This window comes from Lactuca serriola, chromosome 3 (genome assembly GCF_051521515.1).
Source record: "Lactuca serriola cultivar US96UC23 chromosome 3, Lser_US96UC23_V15, whole genome shotgun sequence".
Taxonomy (NCBI): domain Eukaryota; kingdom Viridiplantae; phylum Streptophyta; class Magnoliopsida; order Asterales; family Asteraceae; genus Lactuca; species Lactuca serriola.
Genome location: NC_136410.1, coordinates 259,365,863 through 259,389,972, shown reverse-complemented (window position 1 = coordinate 259,389,972; position 24,110 = coordinate 259,365,863). Strand labels below are relative to the sequence as shown.

At 40.9% G+C, this 24,110-nt stretch overlaps 1 protein-coding gene across 1 annotated transcript; it reads right to left on the bottom strand.

Annotated features, from left to right (window-relative positions):
- Nucleotides 1–22,694: 22,694 nt before the first annotated feature.
- On the bottom strand, nt 22,695–23,835 carry LOC145096213 (uncharacterized). The gene is made up of 2 exons (XM_079033973.1): nt 23,275–23,835; nt 22,695–23,177 (listed from the first exon to the last, which is right to left on the bottom strand). The coding sequence occupies exons 1-2, from the start codon at nt 23,833–23,835 to the stop codon at nt 22,695–22,697; spliced, it is 1,044 nt and encodes a 347-aa protein (XP_078890099.1).
- Nucleotides 23,836–24,110: the final 275 nt, after the last annotated feature.

Here is a 24,110-nt window from a genome sequence, read left to right as displayed (position 1 = left end):
TTCGCTCTATCTCTCTCTATTAAAAATCTCTCGCAAATCTCTCTCAAAAGTTCCTTTAAGTTTTTGAAATCATTCGGGTCATCCCGACCCTTAACCGGGTCAAAAATCACTTAAAACGGGGTAAAAACGGGTAAAATAGCCTTAAGGACCCAAAACCCACTCTATAAGGACGAACCCTCTTCGGGCCGAAAGTCCTCTTAAGGAACCGAACTGCTTAGAACCGAAGCCCCAGTAGACCGAACCCGAAGCCTCCTCTCGGGCCCGAACCTCGCATGCGAACCGAACCCTTCGGTCCATTTCGCTTCCGACAGGTTTCGCTCCATTTTTCCTCCTGACTCACCCTCGCCTTCGGTCCCAGTCTTCTAAGGACCGAACCTAACCACCTTCGGCCCCCCATGCGAGAAGCCTCGCAGAAACACCATTTCTTCCCGGTTTTCGACTACGATTTCATTTTAAACCCGTTTTTCATCATTTTAACGTGGGATTTTCACCCAAAACTTTATTTTAACATATAAGGCTCCATATTTATTAATTAATCACATTTTTGGGGATAAACCTCATCCAAGAAGAGTGGGTGAACTACAAAAGGTGGAGTGTTGACTTTCCTTTAGATTATGACACAAGCAACCACCCACACCCACTCCATGACCAGCCACACTCCTTCCACCATACCTAGGTCATTTCAATGTACTTTCTCATCATTTCCAGCCATTTCCCACGTTCTTAGAGCTGGAACATCCACGCTCTCTCCTCACACTTCATTCATTCTCTCATTTTCCACCAAGAATCACACTCCAAACTCTGTCATCTTTATCTCTCAATTTTGAGAACTTCAAGGCATAATCCAAGGCTTTTCTCCTTCATTTGGTAAGTATCATCATCTTTCTTATGATTATTACACATCCTCCTACTCAAAATCATAGATTGCTTACACAAATTCCATCACATTAGTGTTAGATTCTCGAATCTTCAAGCAATCCTCCAAGTGTTCTTGAGTGGAACACTTCTCTTCTTCAACATTCACCCACTGAAATCATATAAGGTGAGTTCATACCCCTATCTTTTCATGTTTTCTTAAGCTTTAATGTAACATCCCGGAATAGCAAGAGTAAAGTTGAAGGGCTAAAAGGGTAAAATGGGAAAGAGTAACTCGACGAGTCCACGAGTGGACTCGGCGAGTAAGGTCGCGACTCTAGTCGCATGTTAAGTTACCAACTCGGCGAGTAGCATGGGTGGACTCAGCGAGTTGGTGCTGAGTGGAGAAAACCCTAAATCCGGAGGTTGAGCCCTATATAAAGAACATTATGTCTCCTCCCCAGCCTCCTTATCACCCCTTGAGTTCCAGAAGCCCTAATTTCGTGAGGAAACTCCATTGTTGAGTGAATTGGAGCTTGGAGAAGTGGTTGTTGAAGAAATCTTGAAGGAGAAGAGACTTGGATCAAAGGGTTTTGCAAGGATCCGGATTAATCTTCTCTTGGAGCTTCCTTTTGAGGTATCATTTCATTATTTGAGCTGCTATTGTCTAGACTCATCATTTTGGGGGTGTTAGAGATCATATCTTTTGGTGTATTGGAGTTTAGAGGTTAGATCTGAGGTTGCTACCTCAGATCTGGAATGGAAAAGGGCTAGAATGCATAAAAGTCCCAATTTATGGGTGATTGAAGGAGCTATCTTGTCCCAAACCCTAACCCTAGAGTGAAAATGCCTAGATCTCCTTGGATTCACGTAAAGTTTGCCACTTTACATGATGGATGGCCTTAGGAAGGGTAGATCTATGTTTTGGATCATCTGCATGGCTTGGAAAGCCTCTGTATGGATTCAGACCCGGTGGTACTCGGCGAGTCACATGGGTGGACTCGGCGAGTTGCTTGAAGATAGGCTGGGACTTGACGAGTTGGAAGAACAACTCGGTGAGTTGGATGAAGATGGCCTGGAACTCAACGAGTTGGAAGAAAAACTCGGCGAGTAGGTTGAAGATAGCCTTAGACTCGACGAGTCTGTTCTCGGACTCGGCGAGTCTTGTCGAAGAGTCCCAATCTTTTCTGGTTGAGTCATGAATCGGTGAGTCAAGGGATGACTCGGTGAGTTGTGTGTGAGTGGACTCAGAGTTGTTGGACTCGGCGAGTCTCGGGATGACTCGGCGAGTTGAGTCGCGGATTGGGGGAATTCTGAGCTTGGGGACTCGGCGAGTCATCGGGTTGACTCAGCGAGTAGAGTCAATCAGGGGTTGACTTTGACTTTGACTTTGACCAAGGGTTGACCAGTGATTTCCAGGGGCATTTTGGTAATTGTTGGATATTGTTTTGAGTTCAGTGCCTTGGTGGTTGTCCAGTGGTGGAGGTCGTATCAATAATCGGAGCAGCTTGGGTTATCTGTTCAGTCGGAAGTTTCGAGGTGAGTTATCCTCACTATATCAACACGGTCTAAGGCACCAAGGTCGGCCCTTATCGGATTGAGATCCAGGTATTTGTTGTTATGTTATTGCTTTGATATGTTTGCATCCTAGTAGCTAGGATGGTATATGTTAGAGACCTGGTTAAGATCGGTATCCTGAGAGGTAGGGTGATGATATGCTAGTGACCGGTTAGGTCAGTATCCTGGTTAGGATGATGATATGTTATGTGATCTGTTTGATCTGCTTGTTGACTGTGAATTGCTATATGATTGTATGTATATGTGCACATGGTTGTTTGGACTGGAGTTGGGTTGAGGCGGGTCCTGCTTTGTGCTGTAGGCCAAGATACCCAGGGCGGACCGGTTGTCCCGAAGGCCCAGCGAGCGGTCCGGATAGGTTGTAGGCCCCAAGAGGGCGGACCAGACGTGCCGAGGGTCGGAGAGTGGACCAGGCCGACTGAAGGCCCGGTGCGGGCGGACCAGTCACACTGTAGACTCAGAGAGTGGACCAGGTGGATTGAAGGCCCGGTGCGGGCCGGACCAATCACACTACAGACTCGAGGTATATGGCTAGACTCGGAGGGTGGACCAGGTGGACTGTTGGCAGGTGCGGCGGACCAGTCACATAGTAGACCCAAAGTGCATGGCTGTTCTGTGATCGGATATGTTATGGCATGTTATGTGTGTATGGTATATGTGGTTGGTATTTTGGGGATATCTCACTAAGCTTTCGTGCTTACAGTTGTGGTTTAATGTTTTTCAGGTTCTTCAGGAGACCGTGGCAAGGCGAAGGCATGATCGTACCGCTCCTCGTGTTTATATTGTGATGAGATTCTAGGAATACTTAAAATAAATTGTATTGAAAACCTTTTTGTAATAACTTTAATGAAATCGGGTTGTTTTCGAAAATTTTAAATTGGTTGAAATTTTTGGTCGTTACAAGTTGGTATCAGAGCCTTGGTTTGAGTGAATTGGAGGAACACTCGTGTGACTCCAGTCTCAAATCGAGGAGCGATTTCAAAAGTGAAATTAAAGTGGTTTTCAAAATGAGTAAAGGAGGACGTGGAGGTACGATCAGCCGGAGCCAGTAAGTAACCCCAAAATACCATACATGATATTTGTTTTTGAGCTTTGATAGAACAGCATGCTAGTGCTAGGCTAGGGATCTTCAGGATTTCATGATAATGTTGCATGATTTGTGATGCCTGTAGCCTAGGGTTTCCTTGTAGGAGATTTCCAGTGTTCCTCTAGTGGTGAGGGTTGAGTGCTTGTTTGTATGTTTTCTCTAGGGCGTTGTGCTAGTACTTCATACAAATATGGGTAGGTGTGGAAGGTAGTATGGGCCCGTACTACTGAAAGCACATGACCCATACGCGTATCAGGGAAACCATAACCTCTAGAGTGGGGTTGAGAGAGTTGGTTCCCGGGATAGTGGGAAGTGTCTGAGAATTTTGTGGTATTTTTCAGTATGGAGATTCCGAGGCATGCTGGGAGTTGATCCGGATCAGGATCGGGAGCAGGCGAGGGAGTTCCGGGCGGGTCAGTACCGCCCGAGGTTATTGGTCAGATAATCACGTACGAGTTAGATGCGAGGATTCGTGAGATCCTGCATGATGAGGTTGCTGCGTTGTTCCGGGCCGAGTTTCCGGAACTATTTGGGTCGATCAAGACCGCCATGGTTGAGTATTTTGATGAGCGCTATGCAACTCTCACAGAGACGGCTGCCGCGGCGGCTACAGCGGCGGTAGCAATGGCAGGGAGAGGAGCTGGTCGGGGTTTTCAGTATCGGGACTTCGATAATACGAAGCCTCCCACCTTCGATGGAGTTCAGGACCCGATTGTTGCTATGAGGTGGTTATCGGACGTGGAAGGGTGTTTCTTCACATGTTCATGCCCTGTTGATCAGAGGGTGAGGTGTGCTCTGAACCTATTGAGGCTCGGGGTGAAGGATTGGTGGAGATTGATCACGGGGTCATATTCGGATGCACAGAGGGTTGCGGTTTCATGGGATCAGTTCAGAGAGATGTTCAGCACTCGCTATGTTCCGCGAGTTGAGAGGGAGAGATTGGCTCAGGAGTTCCTTGAGCTGAAGCAGGATTCGGAGTCGGTGACTGAGATCACCAGGATGTTCACTGAGAGGGCGATGTTCTGCCCTGAGTTTGCTTCGGAGCAGGCTCAGATGTCTCGATATCTGAGCATGCTCAAGAGGGATATCAGACAGTTTGTGTCTACGCAGAGGTGCGAGACTTTGTTGGAGTTGCAGGAGGTCGCCAGGCGGCGCGAGTTAGAGATTGAGTTGCAGATGCGTGAGTTGAGGCAGGCTCCGGTGCAGTCGCAGCCGGCGCTGAAACAGTCCAAGACCGTTGATGCTAGAGTGGGAGATCTGAGCAGCCACACTTGTGGGAAGTGTGGGAGGGGTCATACCGGAGTTTGTAGGTCCGGTGGTGCATGCCGCAAGTGCGGAAAGGAGGGGCACTATGCGAGGGATTGTCGGCAGTCAGCGCCGGTTCGGGATTTGAGGATTTGTTATCATTGTCATCAAGTTGGACATTTGAGGGCCAACTATCCACAGCTCGTTGCAGGACCGGTGCAGGCTCCAGCACCGGCCACTTTGAGGATCACGGGTGGAGGTCAGGGTGGAGCGGAGCCCCCCAGGGCCAGGGTCGTGCTTTTCAGCTTGCAGTAGAGGAAGTCGGAGCAGTGTCGGATGCAGCTGCGGGTATGTTTCTTCCTTGATGTCTTGTTATCTTATGATTATTGTGGAGTATTGTTTATGTGCTAGTATCTTTGTGTGGTTCTTGGTGTGGTATTTTTTGTTTTTGAGAGTTATGGTATGGTTATGGGTTAGTGTTGGGAATTTCATTGGTTAGCATTCATGGGGTTGTTAGTGGGAATCTGGCGTTGGTCTGAATGTCGGGTAGCATCTGCCTTCTGAGGAGTGGTTAGCTGCAGATTGAGTTTCTTTCAAGCGGGATGATCAGTGTGGAAATGTGATTTTGTGAAGGTTGCTAGTGCTAGTGGGAAATCAGTCCGCGTGTAAGTGTGGTGTTGTGCAGGGCTGTTTTGGGAGGTCGGTGATAGCGACCGGTGGTTGATAGTCAGTGCCCTAAGTGGGGGAGAATTGGAAAATTCTCCGGATGATCGATGAGTATGTGAGATTGTTGAACTGTCTGGGATTCAGCAGTGTTCTGTCAGCCAAGAGCGTAGGCTAGCATGAGTAAGTGGCAGGCATGCGGGGCGGAATACAGACCAAGGGTACCTATTTGCGGAGGGTCTGGGATCAGGTCGGGATTGAGTTGTGTGATGGAGATAGAGTTCAGAACCCCTAGAGGGCTAGAACGGTATGCATGGGAAGATTTCCCGGAGTGATAGCTCGGAATGATGAATGCTAGTTGAGCGGTCCGGATAGACTGAAGGACGGTAGGCGTACCAGTCAGGCCGAAGGCTCGGAGAACGGTACAGCTAAACTGAAGGCACTGAGAGCGGCCCAGATTGGCTGAAGGTTCTGAGAGTGGTCCAGATTGGCTGAAGGCCTGCCATGGTTGTAAACTTTGTTTATAACATTAAACTAGTTTACCAATATTGAGAAGGTAAAAATCTGTTTGTCTACTGATACATGTCTAATTACCAAGACAAAATGGCATATAATGTAATAATATATGATCACATAATGATATACACCTTGCTCAACAAGTTACAAGGTGGAATGAAATTGATAGCATTTTTCTGTTGTTAACATTTTCTATTGTTGTTCTTAGAAAATTTATAGAAACATTATCAAAGGTCCAAATCAAAATCCGTAAATTCTGGGAGTTTAGAAAATGAGTCTAGTTTGTTCATAAATTTTATTATGATTTTTAGTGGCCTCCAACTTGTGTGAAAAAGTCCATAATCACAGACTGGTCCAGATTCATTCTTGAAATGATAGGCAGTTTTGTAAAAATCACTATAAATTGTAGAAAAATTGTATGGGTTTGTGCAAGTAGTCATTTTAAAGCTAAGAACTTGAACTATTTTCACCTAGTACAGTTTTGAAAACTAAAGTGTTTATGTTGCCCAAAACAGTCTGTGAATGCAGTCCAACGTTTCTGATGAAAGCTGTTGGAAGAGTTTAGTTGTGTTCTTGTTGTTTCAACGTGTACTCCCCCCTCCCCCCCCCCCCCCTCTTAAATGTAACGACCAAAAATTTCAACCAATTTAAAATTTTCAAAAACAACCCGATTTCTTTAAAGTTATTACAAAAAGGTTTTCAATACAATTTATTTTAAGTATTCCCAGAATCTCATCACAATATAAACACGAGGAGCGGTACGATCACGCCTTCGCCTTTGCAAATATTTGATAAACTATGGAAGTATAGTTGATGTTGCTTCTACATTATAAACGATTATGATAAACTATAATACGTATAGTTTATGTTTCATTACATTTCAAACTCTTTACTAAAGGTTCTCAGTTCACGTAAATCTGTTAATGAATAAATTTCTGAGACACTCGCTTCGTGTTAGATCCATGTAACAAAGTCAAAATTCCTGTAAATTGTAACCAGAGTCTCTTGTAGGGAGAACATGATAGTTGTCTATAGATCTATATTGGGTCTGACAAACCACACATGAGCTGCATGCAACAACTAGATTGGCAGGTCTGAGGTGACAAGTGTCATTTAACTTGCGACGCCTGAAGAACGTCCTATTACGAGGCCGTCTAAATCATAGTATGGTTATAATAACTCACATGTGGTATTAACAAACATAAGATTTATGGGTTTTACTTCTAAATTTAATGACTTTATGTCGATTTAAACTTGCACAAATTTCCTTAAGTATGGTAAAATACTTGTACATTTCGGTCTTGACCTTTAAGATTTCAATGCATTACATAAGAAAATATGGGATTTTCTTGAACAAACATTACTTTTACAAGGAAAGGATTTTTGCATCATCTTCAAAAGCTTATGAACTCACCAACCTTTGTGTTGACACTTTTTCAAAACTACTTGTATTCTCAGGAAATCACTAAACAGGTAATCAAGTGTTTTTGAGGATGGGACGTTAAGGCGTCAAACATTTCATTTTTGTCAACATAATGTAATTGATTTGGAAACATGTAAACTCATACAATGATGTAACTCTTTCAATTATATTTATGTTGGTTGTATTTACTTTAATCACTATTACAATTGTTGTTATGATACAATACATGAAGTCCTCCACCCCCAGACGTTTCCGCCATCCTTGGTTTGGGGGTGTGACAGATTGGTATCAGAGCACGGTTTATAGTGAATTAAGTATATCAAACAACATAAGATATACAAACTATAAACACATTTGGGACTAAAAGTCTCTGATTTGAATATTTTTCAATTGGTTATACTTTTAGAAAATAAATAGTTTTCTTGCTTAAAGTATACATATATGCTTGCATAGTGTCATAACCAGGGAGAACATAAAGTAAAAGTAGAGGAGTTGAACACTATGAGTATGCCTTGGTATGTGTAATCAGTTTTAGGAAGGATATAGCCTGATCAACTATGTTCGTCCGAGAAGTGACCTACACATACTGGGGGATAGTCGTAATGGGCAACAAATCTAACAACCTAACTTCACTCTACAAAGAATGCTCTAAAAACCAAATCTAAACCCTTAAAATACTATAGGAGTATTTTATGTTGCTACAATGTAATATTATTATTATTATCTGTTACGTGCTTCTTACACCCCAATTCTCGCGCAGACGACATGGTCGGATTTCATATACCTGGAGACCCTTACTTCCCTAATGAGGGAAACACCGGATGGCTCGAGGCAGAAACCAAGGAGATGATCGAGGAGGACCCTGAGGAGGTTGACGAAGAAGAAGAACCCGAGGAGGAAGTTGAAATGGAGGATGAAGAAGAAGAATATGAAGAGGAATAATAAGAAGAGGAACCAGAGGAGGAAGTCTTCAACCCTCCTTACATCGCCAGGGTGCTTGCGAACCGTTTCGGCTACAATGGGCCTGAGCCCCGTTGGGCAACAGTGATCGAAAGTTGGAGCCGACAACAACGCGAACGATCACCATATGGCAACCAACGTGGTTACTACGACCTTAACCACGGGGGACCGGATGACAGAGCCCTCCCCGTCATGGTCCAGCATATCACAAATTTGGGGAACCAGAGTAGGGAAATGGCAGATCAAGTTCGGAATCTCAACGCTGTTACGGAAGCCACCGATGCACGCACCAGGGACTGGAAAGGGACTTCTACCCAGTGGACCAACTTATCGAGGACCTTGTTGTTGCTCGAGCGGAGGTAAGGGAGTACCAGGTGAGGCACGTAGCTCTCGAGGAGAGAGTGATCGCAGCCGAACGCCGGATTGCGGAGCTTCAAGGAGCCTCGACCTTATCTCAAGGCCACCATGGACCAGATGCCACCTGCCGCGAGTAGTGCTTACACTGCTCATGTTTTGTTATCAAACTAGGATTTCGAGGATGCGTTAGTGCTACTCTTTCTTGCGAATAGGTTGGCCCCGCGATTAAGTGACTACACTAGTCAAAGGGCTTTTGTGCTGCCAAAAATTATCCTTTACATTGATGTAATGTGGACCCGTATGAGGTCAAATTTGCCCCAAAACAATAAAACTTATCAATGAATTTGGCATGCATTTTATTTCATTGGATGTTTAGCACTAGATCTCACTACTTACTATTACAAACAGCTTACAACTAATAACTCGAAGATTCTTAAGGTGTACTCCGAAGTCATGTGTAATTAAGAAATGGTGAGTCCGCCTTAGGACCTGTTCCTTGTTTGGTTGTGGACTTAGGGCAGACTCAATAGGTTCAACAGTTTATTAAAATTTTAATTACACGTAATTGGGGCACGACAAGAGAATCTTAGGACTGGGTCAGATATGAAAAAAAAAAATTCAAGACTCCATTTGAAGTCATTACTACTGAATTCATAAGTTATTTATATAAATTTCTACTATGAATTTGTTTGCAAACATATGGAAGTCGGGAAATATTATACTTAAAAACTAATGAACTAATTTCACGACACTCGACTTATATCAATTACTAAAAGACTTATACTTATTTCGTCTTTGAAATTCTATGACAGAAAAATGCCACCTCGTAGATCTGCTAGACGCACTGAGAGAACGCAAACAAATTCACCCCCGCCGCCTCCCCAATATGATCCTGTTATGTTCCAGGCGGCGGTTACAGCCGCAGTGGCGACTGCTATGTCCCAAATCAGCACTAACGGTGCCAGGAGGACAGGGAGCAGTATTAACATCTCTACTCAAGGAGATAGCCAAGGGCGTTCGAGAGAATGTTCCTATAAAGACTTCACAAATGGCAAACCCGATTCTTTTAATGGAAGCGGGGGCATCATCGCTTTGATGCAGTTGTTCGAGAAGACTGAATCCGTCTTCGAGATCTATGCATGCCCCGAAATAGACAATGTCAAATTCGCAGACTGCACTTTCTCCGGCAGGGCCCTCACTTGGTGGAACGGCCATGTAAAATCGCTGACGCTCTCCGTGGCTAAATCGTTAAGTTGGGAAGACTTGAAAACTATGATGCTAAAGGAATATTGCCCAAAGGGTGAGGTGCAAAAATTAGAACATGAACTATGGAATCTCAAGATGACGAGCTCCGACCTTGCAGCATACACTGCCCGATTCAATGATCTAGCACTCCTCTGTCCGGCGATGGTAACACCTAAAAGCAAGAAGGTGGAACGATATCTCTGGGGTCTATCATTCCAGATTCAAGATAGCATGCTAGCCTCGAGACCAACCACTTTTGACAGTGCCAAGGAGTTGGCACAGCAACTCATTGATCATTGGGCCAGCCATGTCACGGCGCCAACCACCTCTGATCAAGCAAAAGGAGGGAACAACAAGAGGAAGTTCTGGAACCATAAAAAGAAGCAACCAGCACAGGATCCCACTAAGAAACAGCAAAATGTTGCCATCCATGCTGCCACTACTCCCTTCACTCTGGCCCCACGGAAGCAATACACTGGAACTCTTCCCAAGTGCGACAAGTGCAACTTCCACCACACTGGTGCTTGTCAGGAAATGCACTGCAGTAATTGCAACAAGAAGGGGCACGCTGCTCGATTCTGTAAAGTGCCAGCCCAATCCGTCACTCAAGTCGCCCCGGCCGCCAACACCGGAGCAAGCCAAACCTGTTACGGCTGTGGAGAGGCAGGGCACTTCAAAAGAAATTGCCTAAAAGCACGAAACACCAATGCTGGGGGTGCAGGAAGAGTCCTAGCTTTAGGGCATGGAGAAGCAGTCAAGGACCCCACGGTGGTTACCGGTATGTTCCTCCTCAATAACTCTTATGCATGCGCACTTTTCGATTGTGGGGGCAGAAAGGAGTTTCGTGAGCCACCAATTCAAACATTTACTTAAACAAAATCCTCAGTCATTAAAAGATTCATACGTCGTAGAAATGGCAAACGGAAAGGTTGAGCGCACTAATGATATTTACATAGGGTGTACCCTCACTTTAGACAACCATTCGTTCAAAATCGATCTAATGCCGGTCACAATAAAAAATTTCGACATCATCATTGGTATGGATTGGTTAAGTTCAAAGCGTGCCGACATTTTATGTTGCGAAAGGGCCGTCCGCCTTAATCTGCCAAATGGCGAAACCTTTCTCGTCTACGGCGATAAACCCAGTACAAATCAACAAATCATTTCTTGCGTCAAGGCTCAAAAGTGCCTCCGAAAGGAATACCACACCTTCTTAGCCCACGTCATAGATAAGTATCAAGGGGTGAAGGATATCAAAGACATTCCAGAAGTGTGCCACTTCCCCGACGTATTCCCAGAAGATCTGCCAGGTGTACCACTCGCACGACAAGTTTAATTCCTAATCGACTTGGTTCCCGGAGCTACCCCCATAGCCAAAGCTCCATATCGTCTCACAACGGCAGAAATGCAAGAACTGTCTAGTCAATTGAACGAACTATTAAGCAAGGCGTTCATCAGACTGAGATTTTCACCCTGGGGAGCACCAGTCCTATTTGTGAAAAATAAGGATGGATCCTTTCGCATGTGCATCGAGTATCGGGAGTTAAACAAAATTACTGTCAAGAATCGATATCCCCTACCCCGAATCGATGACCTATTTGACCAACTTCAGGGAGCAAGCTACTTTTCAATAATCGACTTGAGGTCGGGTTACCACCAACTGCGAGTTCAAGAGGATGATATTCCTAAGACAGCTTTCAGAACGCGCTACGGCCATTACGAATTTGTGGTGATGCCCTTTGGACTAACAAACGCACCTGCGATATTCATGGATCTGATGAACCGAGTGTGTTGACCCTTCTTAGACAAATTCGTGATCGTATTCATCGACAATATCTTGGTCTATTCGCGAAGCAAAGAAGAGCACAACCAACATTTGCGACTAGTATGGGAGACTCTAAGAACTGAGAAACTTTATGCTAAATTTTCAAAGTGCGAATTTTGGCTCCGAGAAGTGGGATTCCTTGGCCACGTGGTTAGCGATAAAGGGATACATGTGGATCCCTCAAAAATCAAGGCGATCGAAAATTGGTCAGCACCTACAACGCCGACAGAAATCCGACAATTTTTAGGGCTCGCTTGATACTACCGAAGATTTATCCAAAACTTCTCGAAGATCACTAAACCACTCACCACCTTGACTCAAAAAGGTGTGATGTTTAAGTGGGAAGATAAACAAGAAGTCGCCTTCCGAATATTAAAACAAGCCCTATGCAGTGCGCCGGTCTTGTCTCTTCCAGAAGGAACCAATGACTTCGTGGTATATTGCAATGCTTCAAATCAAGGTCTCGGATGTGTGCTCATGCAGAGAGGGAAGGTCATCGCTTACGCGTCAAGGCAACTTAAGACACACGAGGTTAATTATACTACCCACGACCTTGAACTGGGAGCAGTAGTGTTCACCCTAAAGATCTGGAGGCACTACCTCTACGGAACAAAGTGCACTATCTTCACTGATCACAAAAGTCTTCAGCATATCCTCAATCAAAAAGAGCTCAACATGCGGCAAAGAAGATGGGTAGAGCTGCTGAACGACTACGATTGCGAAATTCGCTATCATCCGGGCGAGGCAAATGTTGTAGTCGATGCCCTAAGCAGGAAGGAATATTCGGGTCGTCGGGTGAAGTCATTATCAATGACGATCCATTGACACCTATTCACACAAATCAAGGAAGCTCAACTTGAAGCCTTGAAACTGGAAAACGTGACAGGTGAGGCATTGAGAGGGAAGGATAAAAACTTAGAAGTTAAGGAAGATGGAGCTCGTTACCTCATGAACCGGATCTAGACACTGAAGTTTGGTGGGTTCTAAGACGTTGTCATGAACGAAGCACACAAGACTCGATATTCCATCCATCCAGGTTCGGATAAGTTGTATCTAGACCACAAGAACTTGTACTGGTAGCAGAACATGAAAGCTGACATTGCTACCTATGTGGGCAAGTGTCTGACTTGCGCCAAGGTCAAGGTGGAATACCAGAAACCCTCAAGACTACTACAACAGCCTGATATACCGGAATGGAAGTGGGAACGAATAACCATGGACTTCATAACCAAGCTGCCTAAGACATTAGGCGGATTTGATACCATATGGGTAATCGTCGACAGACTGACCAAGTCAACACACTTTCTACCAATGAAAGAGACCGACAAGATGGAGAAACTGACAAAGTTGTACATCAAGGAAATTGTGTGATTGCATGGGGTGCCAAGGTCCATTAGCTCAGATCGGGATAGTCTATTTACCTCGCGATTCTAGCAATCACTTCAGAAATCCTTGGGAACTTGGCTGGACATGAGTACAACTTATCACCACAAACCGATGGACAGAGCGAGCGAACCATACAAACGCTAGAAGACATGTTGAGAGCTTGTGTGATAGATTTTGGTAAAGGATGGGATACCCATTTACCACTTATCGAATTCTCCTACAATAACAGCTATCACACTTGCATCAAAGTCGCTCCATTCGAAGCTCTTTATGGTCACAAGTGTCGATCACCCCTGTGTTGGGCAGAAGTGGGGGACACACAGCTAGCTAGGGGGCAAGTCCCTAATAGCACCCTCATTGGTCCTGAAATCATAAGGGAGACCACAGAAAAGATCGTTCAAATTCGGGAAAGACTGAAAGCATCCCAAGATCGGCAAAATAGTTACGCGGATAAGCAACGCAAACCCTTGGAATTCCAGGTCGGTGATCGAGTACTATTGAAAGTTTCCCCTTGGAAAGGAATGATACGTTTCGGTAAACATGGAAACTAAACCCAAGGTACATCGGACCGTTCGAAATCCTTGCCAGGATTGGCCCTGTGGCATATAAACTCCGATTACCACAAGAACTAAATCAAGTACATCCTACCTTTCACGTCTTAAACCTAAAGAAGTGTCTGTCCGACGAGACTCTCGTGATACCCCTCGACAAAATTGAAGTTAATGAGAGTCTCCATTTCGTGGAAGAACCAGTTGAGATTATGGATCGGGAGATCAAAAGAACGAAACAAAGTCGTATTCCCATAGTGAAGGTTCGTTGGAACGCTAAATGAGGACCCGAGTTCACCTGGGAACGCGAGGATCAAATGAAACAAAAATACCCACATCTCTTCCCAAACTCTTGAAGTCCCAGCCAAAATGCAAATTTCGAGACGAAATTCCTTCTAATGGGGGATGATGTGACAACCGTCAAATTCTGGTCAAGTCAAAGTCAAACAAAGTCAAACCAGTCAACTCAGTTAACCCTTGTATACTAGGGTTTACAATATGTAATTACAATACAACTCGCTATCCAAATGAGAAATCATCAATTGAAAAGTTTGTATATCTAGATTTCCTTAACCTAAAACTATGGTAAGTAATGAACCAAACCGATAAAACAATGTTGCATACTCATCGGGAGTGTGTAAGATCCTTAAACATGGCTTAACGTGGCTTACGGACCTTGCGTTGCGAAGCCAAACACTCAAAAAGGTCACAAAAGAAACCACTCCCAATCTCTTTCGCTCAATCTCTCTCTATTAAAAATCTCTCGCAAATCTCTCTCAAAAGTTCCTTTAAGTTTTTGAAATCATTCTGGTCATCCCGACCCTTAACCGGGTCAAAAATCACTTAAAACGGGGTAAAAACGGGTAAAATAGCCTTAAAGACCCGAAACCCACTCTATAGGGCCGAACACTCTTAGGGCCGAAAGTCCTCTTAAGGAACCAAACTGCTGAGAACCGAAGCCCCAGGACCGAACCAGAAGCCCTAGTAGACCGAACCCGAAGCCTCCTCTCGGGCCCGAACCTCGCATGCGAACCGAACCCTTCAGTCCATTTCGCTTCCGACAGGTTTTGCTCCATTTCGCCTCCTGACTCACCCTCTCCTTCGGTCCCTGTCTTCTAAGGACTGAACCTAACCACCTACGGCCCCCCATGTGAGAAACCTCGCAGAAAGACCATTTATTCCCAGTTTTCGACTACGATTTCATTTTAAACCCATTTTTCATCATTTTAAAGCGGGATTTTCACCCAAAACTTTATTTTAACATATAAGGCCCCATATTTATTAATTAATCACGTTTTTGGGGATAAACCTCATCCAAGAAGAGTGGGTGAAGTACAAAAGGTGGAGTGTTGACTTTCCATTAGATTATGACACAAGCAACCACCCACACCCACTCCATGACCAGCCACACTCCTTCCACCATACCTAGGTCATTTCAATGTACTTTCTCATCATTTCCAGCCATTTCCCACGTTCTTAGAGCTGGAATATCCACCCTCTCTCCTCACACTTCATTCATTCTCTCATTTGCAACCAAGAATCACACTCCAAACTCTCTCATCTTTCTCTCTCAATTTCGAGAACTTCAATGCATACTCCAAGGCTTCTCTCCTTCATTTTGTAATTATCATCATCTTTCATATGATTATTACACATCCTCCTACTCAAAATCATAGATTTCTTACACAAATTCCATCACATTAGTGTTAGATTCTCGAACCTTCAAACAATCCTCCAAGTGTTCTTGAGTTGAACACTTCCCTTCTTCAACATTCACCCACTGAAATCATATAAGGTGAGTTCATACCCCTATCTTTTCACGTTTTCTTAAGCTTTAATGGGGGGATACAAGTTAAAACAACAAGAACATAACTAAACTCTTCCAACTGCTTTCATCAGAAACGTTGGACTCCATTCACGGACTGTTTTGGGCAACTTAAACATTTTAGTTTTCAAAACAGTATTACATGCACATATTTTAAGTTCCTAGCTTTAAGATGACTACTTTCACATCTCCATACGATTTTTCTACAATTTATGGTGATTTTTACAAAACCGTCTATCATTTCAAGAACGAATCTGGACCAGTCTGTGATTATGGACTTTTTCTCACAAGTTGGAGGCCACTAAAAATCATAATAAAATTTATAAACAAACTAGACTCATTTTCCAAACTCCCAGAATTTATGGATTTTGATTTGGACCTTTGATATGTTTTCTATAAACTTTCTAAGAACAGCAATAGAAAATGTTAACAACAGAAAAATGCTATCAATTTCATTCCACCTTGTAACTTGTTGAGCAAGGTGTATATCATTATGTGATCATATATTATTACATTATATGCCATTTTGTCTTGTTAATTATACATATATCAGTAGACAAATAGATTTTTACCTTCTCAAGAATGTAAACTAGTTTAATGTTATAAACAAAGTTTACAACCATGGCATGCAAATATTTGATAAACTATGGAAGTGTAGTTGATGTTGCTTCTACATTATAAACGATTATGATAAACTATAATAGGTATAGTTTATGTTTCATTACATTTCAAACTCTTTACTAAAGGTTCTCAGTTCACGTAAATCTGTTAATGAATAAATTTGTGAGACACTCGCTTCGTGTTACATCCATGTTACAAAGTCAAAAGTCATGTAAATTGTAACCAGAGTCTCTTGTAGGGAGAACGTGATAGTTGTGTATAGATCTATATTGGGTCTGACAAACCCACACCTGAGCTGCATGCAACAGCTAGACCGGCAGGTCTGAGGTGACAAGTGTCATTTAACTTGCAACGCCTGAAGAACGTCCTATTACGAGGCCGTCTAAATCATAGTATGGTTATAATAACTCACATGTGGTATTAACAAACATAAGATTTATGGGTTTTACTTCTAAATTTAATGACTTTATGTCGATTTAAACTTGCACAAATTTCCTTAAGTATGGTAAAATACTTGTACATTTCGGTCTTGACCTTTAAGATTTCAATGCATTACATAAGAAAATATGGGATTTTCTTGAACAAACATTACTTTTACAAGGAAAGGATTTTTGCATCATCTTCAAAAGCTTATGAACTCACCAACCTTTGTGTTGACACTTTTTCAAAACTACTTGTATTCTTAGGAAATCACTAAACAGGTAATCAAGTGCTTTTGAGGATGGGACATTAAGGCGTCAAATATTTCATTTTTATCAACATAATGTAATTGATTTGGAAACATGTAAACTCATACAATGATGTAACTCTTTCAATTATATTTATGTTGGTTGTGTTTACTTTAATCACTATTACAATTGTTGTTATGATACTATACATGAAGTCCTCCACCCCCAGACGTTTCCTCCATCCTTGGTTTGGGGGTGTGACAGATTTGCTCGGATCAAGAAGCTTGGACTCGAACTCCTTCTTCTTTCTCTTCAAAACCACACAAAAACTCTCAAGGCTCAAACACACACACACACAAGCTCTATAATGAGGTTAGGGCTCTCTTAGGGTTTTCTCTCTGGGAATGGTGGCTAGGAATGAGGCCATCATATCCCTTATATAGGGGACTCACCCTAAATTAGGGTTTGCACCCTGGGCCTAGTACGCCCAGCGTTCCCACGGGTACGCCCAGCGTACTAGGTGGTCTCTGCGTCACATGCACACTGATGAGTATGCTAAGCGTACACCTCAGGTACGCCCCGCGTACTCGTTTTTCACTCTTTTTATAATAAGGACCAAAATAGTCAATAGCTCAAAAGAGCAAGTTTCACAAGATATACCTGGACTCGGGATGTTACATGCTATGTCTAACCTCATAGACAATCTACAGTCTAATTCATGACAGTCTTAATTCACTACTTACTTCCAAAAGTATGATCGACTATGAATAATCCAATCATCCGGGAAGTAAAACATGCTAAGTGAAACACAATAATAACCTAATTAACTATGGTCTCAAAAGTATTGAATATAAATAAAACACTTATTATTTAATCACCATATTAATTAGATTTTATTATTTGTATAATGTTTCCATTAATCAACTAATATTCTTGAATTAAACTTTAGTCATACCATTTTCTTAAACATGCATACTATGTTTCTCTATGGTCCTTCCTTTGTGAACAGATCAATTGGATATAATTCCAATGATGCTCATTTCAGAATTCCAAATGCTTACTACAAGTGTAAGAATTCCAAATTATTGTCACCACCAAATGTGTTAAAGCCTAACCTTGCATGCAATATGCATTTTTGATAACGTGGCGTCAAAGTCACTGAGACTTAGCCAACAATGTCACAAAATGCTCCATTGAAACAATTTCATGGTGATGAACTATCAAATTCAAGGTAACTCCTTGAACACCTTCCTTGCGTTAAGGTTTCTAACTCACATATAGATTTCAATAACCAACTCCCACTAAGGAAATTTTTCCATATTCCATATGACCATCAATTTTTACCAAGAATCATCTTAATCCAAAATATGTTAATATTGTTCGTCAAAATACTATACTTCCAACTGTCCATAAGCAACCAATCTTTAGCGAACCTCAGACTATTCTTGAAAGTTGATTAATAGCTTTAGTCATATCTTGATCTAGTCCTTTTTCCCTCTCAATGCCCTAGGCATTTGAAAAAATCAAAACAAGTGAACTTTATAGCATATGTAATCAATCCTATATATGAAGCATAAGGGATTCGATACATAATGTCTTACATAAAGACCTGATACTTGATCAGTCTCTTGATATAATATTTCCATATATCGAATTTCCTATGTTGAATCACTTCAACATGATATTCATATATGTTCATGACTAAGTTCCATTAAAACTTCAATCTAAACTTTTAGATTTGAAATGAAGTATGAGTGCCCTCTCCCCTAAGCTTATTATAGTTAAACAATTTCTCAAACATTGCAACTTGCAAATTGAAAACTTTGTTTCCTACCAATAGTAATGCCAGCCTGCAACACTTAGCATAACAACTATGCTCCCACTAGCATAATAATTATGCTTCTATCTGCATAACATAATTACGCTCCCACTAGCTTTGACATGTACCCAGAAATCAACTGAACTTCTAGAAATCAATACTATTGACTTTCTTTCTAAAGTTCAGATTTCTGATACGTGATGCTTTGATAAGTCTTCATCTAGACTTCTCATGTTCATACACCTTCATTAGATAGCATGTGTGTGTTTAAACCCATTCAGAACTTATAGTGATAAGTCCTAAATGTCCAAACTATTTCTTTCCATTTATCACAATTCGAACTATGAAAAGGGATGTCGTAATCATATACGAATTTGAGAACGTAATTATCATAACTGCTAACCATAATGATAACAATCAGATTTAAAATCTACTAGCAAAAGTGTTTCCTCATAATCATTTTCATGAGTTAGAGCGAAACCTTTTGCCGCCTACATTTGATGGTGAATGTGTTCCTATCCATGTGAATCTTATCATTTTCCAACCTATACTGTGACAACCCGAAATTTCTATCATGTGCAATAGATTAATTCAATCAAAGTTAGACTCGTTTTGCTATCTTTTAGCACTATTTAGGGTCTATTTGAGTGTTTTAAACCTTGTATAATCAAGGTAGGAGCCTAGAAATGGGATAACACGATGCATATCAAGCAAACTCGGGCCAAACATTCCAACATATGGAGTGTGCGGTCGCACACTTGAGTGTACGGGCACACACAAGTGTGTGCGGCCACACACCCATCCCATCCACACACTCCCACCTATAAATATGGCCCTTAGTCATCTTTGAACACTTTTCCACTTCTACAAGTCTAGAACTCGAAATCCTCTCAAGTAGCATCCAACTTTTCACTCCAATCTTCAATCAAGTAAGTGATTCATCTTTTGATTTGCTAATACATGACCTTAAATACCCTTCCCCTTTTCTTTAATCCATGAAAACATCCATTTTTAGCCAAGAACACCAAGAACACACACTAGTTTTGGACCTTAGTCGCCCCTTTCAAGCCTCTATAACGTGTATACACTTGCCATAACTTGTTATATGCCAAGAACACTTGATGATATGCTTGAAAAACACGATTTTGTCACCTTCATAAGGGGTGTACGGCCGCACACATCATGGTGTCCACACACACCCTTTTTAGTTCCAAAAATAGCAATGAACTCCATATAAGGCTAAACCATGAAGTAAGAAACCTTCCTAGATGAGTCCTAAAGCCTTAAAATACGTTTTGGCACACTTCATGGGGAGTGTGCGGCCGCACACACACCCTGTCCGCACACCCTGGCCACACACACTCAAATATGGTGTATTTTGACCATACACTCCCTTGTATAGCCATACACCCCTTATATAAAATCATATATGGTTGTAACACTTAAATATAAGTGTTTACTAGTCCCTAAGGTGGCCCCAATTCAATAATTAGTTGTTACAAGCACTAATTGTATACATATATATGTCATTATATGGTTAATAGGATTCGTTTGTGCTCAAGTCCACAATTGACACTCAACTTCCTAAACCGATCTTACAGTCGCATCACTCACTGCAGGTGAGTTCATACCCCCTTAATCAACCTTTTAAATGTTTTTAAATGCTTTTATGGGGGGGGGGAATATAAGTTGAATCATTATAGTTATTATATCAATCACATGTGATTTATAACTATCAAACAAATGGATTTACTTTACTTTCGGCTGTTTGTCAATATAACTACTCCAAAAATTTTATCAAACTCTTTTACATGCTAAACTCTTTATCAAACGTGTTTTATATGCTAAACCTTTTATTTTAAACTCTGTTAAAACTTATAGATTGTCAAAACCATGTGTAATGCATATATAGTTATATAAGTAAGGTTTGAAGGACTTAGGACTGATAACACGCTTTATTTTTTGTTCCTTGTTTGGTTGTGGACTTAGAGTACCCTGTTGTTTGTCCGAGTGTCGTTTGATCCTTATTTATATATTATGTATATATGTATGATACATAAAAGCTTTTACCTCAGTTCCAACACTTTTGGGTAGCAAAGGTGTATAAACTTACTAAATCATTCAAACAACATTTCTAGTAGACTATAATAGGTATAGTTTAGAGGTATACTACTTACTATCTTCTAGTACAATGAAACATACAAAGGTCAGTTCATACATTAGTCAATACATACTATAAAGAGAATACTATAATGAGGAACAACATATACTATATACTATACAAAAGAACATACTATGATGAGAATCAGAGAGAACATATGACATACTAGATAGAGAGAACATACACTACACTACTACATATAATACATACATACAATAACATAAATGTGAGCCACTACTTCGGGGCATGGCATCTATGCCATGGCTCGTTTTGTAACTAGAGTCTTTTGAAGGGAGAGCATGAATTCGTGTATAGATCTATACTGGACTGACCGTCCTACACCTTGCTGCTAGCTACAGTGGGACCTGCAGATCTTCGGGTGATGAATGTCATACCTTTTCGACATCTTCGAGCATCGTGTTTTACTAGGTCAATTAAGTATGGTTACAATTATATCACATTACACCTTAATTAACAAATGGTTAAAGGTAGTCAGTACAGCAGTAGTTGCTATAATACAATACTACAGTACTTCATTATTTTCCCATTACATTCACCTTGTGATCTTCTCACATAAACGGTAACGTAAACACTATGTTTTAGTAATGATAGTCACATTTGGGAGGAATACTCACTTTTACAATAAACAAACATACAACACATTTGATGCCATGGTAGAAGGCTACTTTTAGTAGAAAATATAGGATTTTCTAGGTGATACAAACATTTACTAGAAACTTTTGCAAACTTATACATTAAACACTTAAAAACATTTTCATACAAACAATGACACTAAAATTCTTGTGAACTCACCAGCTTTAAATCTGATAAACTCTTTCAAAATAACTTGTATTCTTAGGTCATCAGTAGACAGGTACCGAGGCCAGCTTTTGAGAAGATGGAGCACATTCAAGACTCATCTTTTATCTTGATTCATATTTTTGGTGTTTTATAAACAATAAAAAATGCACTTGTATTAAAACATATTATTAATGCAATGGATGATGTTGTTTGATTGTTTGCTATTATTCTGTGTTGTGATATTGTACATGATGTCCCCCGCCCCAGAACGTTTACGTCGTTCCAGTTTTGGGGTGTGACAAATTGGTATCAGAGCATCGTTTATAGTGAATCGAGTATATCAACCCATAAAATATATACAAACTATAAACACAATGGGATTAAAATACTCTGACCAAGAGTTTATACTTTTACATAATAAAATATTTAACTAAGTATACATACTTGCATTCATACTAAAATCAGTGTCACTAGAACAGAACAAAAGTATTACGATTGTTGAATATCACAAGTAGGCTTGGGGATGTATGGTCAGTTTTGGGAGTGACATAGCCTGATCAACTATGTTGGTCCGAGAAGTGATTAGCATATGCCCGAGAATGGTTGTGATATGGCAACAAGTCTAAAAACTTACCAACACTACTACAATGATAACATTAAAACAAAACATAAACCTAAAATACTATATGATTATTTTGTGTTACTATAATTACTTATCTGAGAGCTAAAGGTCTCTATTAGTAGGTCAATAGTTGTTAAGTGGATACACTAAGGTTATATGTGACTAGGATGTCATAGACTTAGGTGTTGTTTGTTTTTCTGAAGTCAAAATGTCTGCAGTCTGCGGACCATATCTGCAAGCCTCTGCAGCAGAAGAGGTGGACCAAACGTCTGCAGTCTGCAATAAGAAGACTGTTTGTTTTTTAACGTCTACAGGCTGCTGAAATAAACTGAATTATAAATAAAATGATTTTACAAACTTAAAAAGATTTCTCAACACCAAAATTTTAATAATAATAGTCATATAACATTGGAAATAAATTCATGCAATAAAATTAGTCATACAATTGTAAAAATTTGGTTTTGCAATAACAATTTCATTTAAAACAATTCAATCTATATTGTGCATCAACTGATCAGCAATTTCATCTCGTAACTGTGTCATATATTCACGGTCTGTTGCAGTACCCTTTGTTGGAATCCCGTCTTCATCATCATTAAAGGTCACATTGTTATTTCGAAACGAGACATTGGGTTCATCGTATCGTGCGAAATATTCATCACTCAGTCCTTCTCTCCTTATAAAATTATGAAGCGTGAAACATGCCATGGAAATGTTTCTTTGTGTCACAAACGGGAATGGTGCCATCCTCTTCAATATAGGGAAGTGTGCTTTCAAAAAACCAAAAGCACGCTCAATGACATTCTGAAGTTTTGCATGTCCATGGTTAAATATTTCTTTATTGGTCAATGCACGTCTTTGACGAAAATCTCCAAGCCAATCCCTCACATTACGATAAGGGGCCCTAAATCCTCGAGTGTGTGCATACGCGACATCACAAAGATAATATTTGTCTGTAAAAAATGCAACACACTAATCAATTTTCAAACTAAGATAAAAAAAATTAAAAAAAAAACAGAAAACTACCTGGTGGTGGAAACAGGAATGATACTTATGGATCGGCTACTACCTCTGATAAAATTCTAGAGTCATGCGCTACCCCTTCCCACCCGGCCATAACAAATGTAAAAATCATATTGAAGTCACAAATTGCCAATACATTTTGGTAGCAATCTCCCTTTTCCCTACTTCTATATAAGTCTTGTTTCTTAGCTGGGACAACAACATGTATCAAAGTGCCATCAAGTGCACCAACCGCTCCTTTGAAAACCCGTCGTAGCCTCTTATTATGTCCTGGAATGTTTGGACTCGGATTAAAAGAAGTTGGTACTATAACATCTTGTGCGAAAAGCATCATTTTCTCCAACACTTCATAAAAAAATTTATGAATTGTTTGCTTCGACTGTTGAAATCTCCGCTTGATAATGACGTAACGTTGATTATGGCCGATCATCATCAAAAACATAGCCATCTTTTCCTCAACCGATACATGTTTGTTGTCCTTTAATGAGTAATGTGCTCTAAAATGATCACATAGTCGTACAAATGAGTCACGGGACATGCGTAATACTTCAACACATTGTAAACGATTACGATGTAATAACTCCAATGTGTATTCATGACCCGTCATTTCCGAATCATTATCCTGCAATCGTTTCACACCCCTCTTCCAAAAATAACGGATGTACAGGTACATAAGAATTACGAGAAGTAACTTTTGATCGTGATCCATTATGAACCTAAAATCAACAAAGTAGAACTTTACATAAATCATATTTCAAGTAGCAAAAACACATTAATCATATTTTAAGTAGCAAAAAAAACATTACATAAATCATATTTCAAGTAGCAAAAACACATTAGATAAAACATATTTTAACTAGCAAAACAAACCAATACATAAAT

Bases quoted from the DNA above. Each gene is read 5' to 3' on its own strand.
- LOC145096213 (XM_079033973.1), bottom strand. From the start codon at position 23,835: ATGACGGGTCATGAATACACATTGGAGTTATTACATCGTAATCGTTTA. The intron at 23,178-23,274 runs GTAGTAGCCGAT...AAAATTGATTAG, and splicing joins ACTCTAGAATTTTATCAGAG to TGTGTTGCATTTTTTACAGA.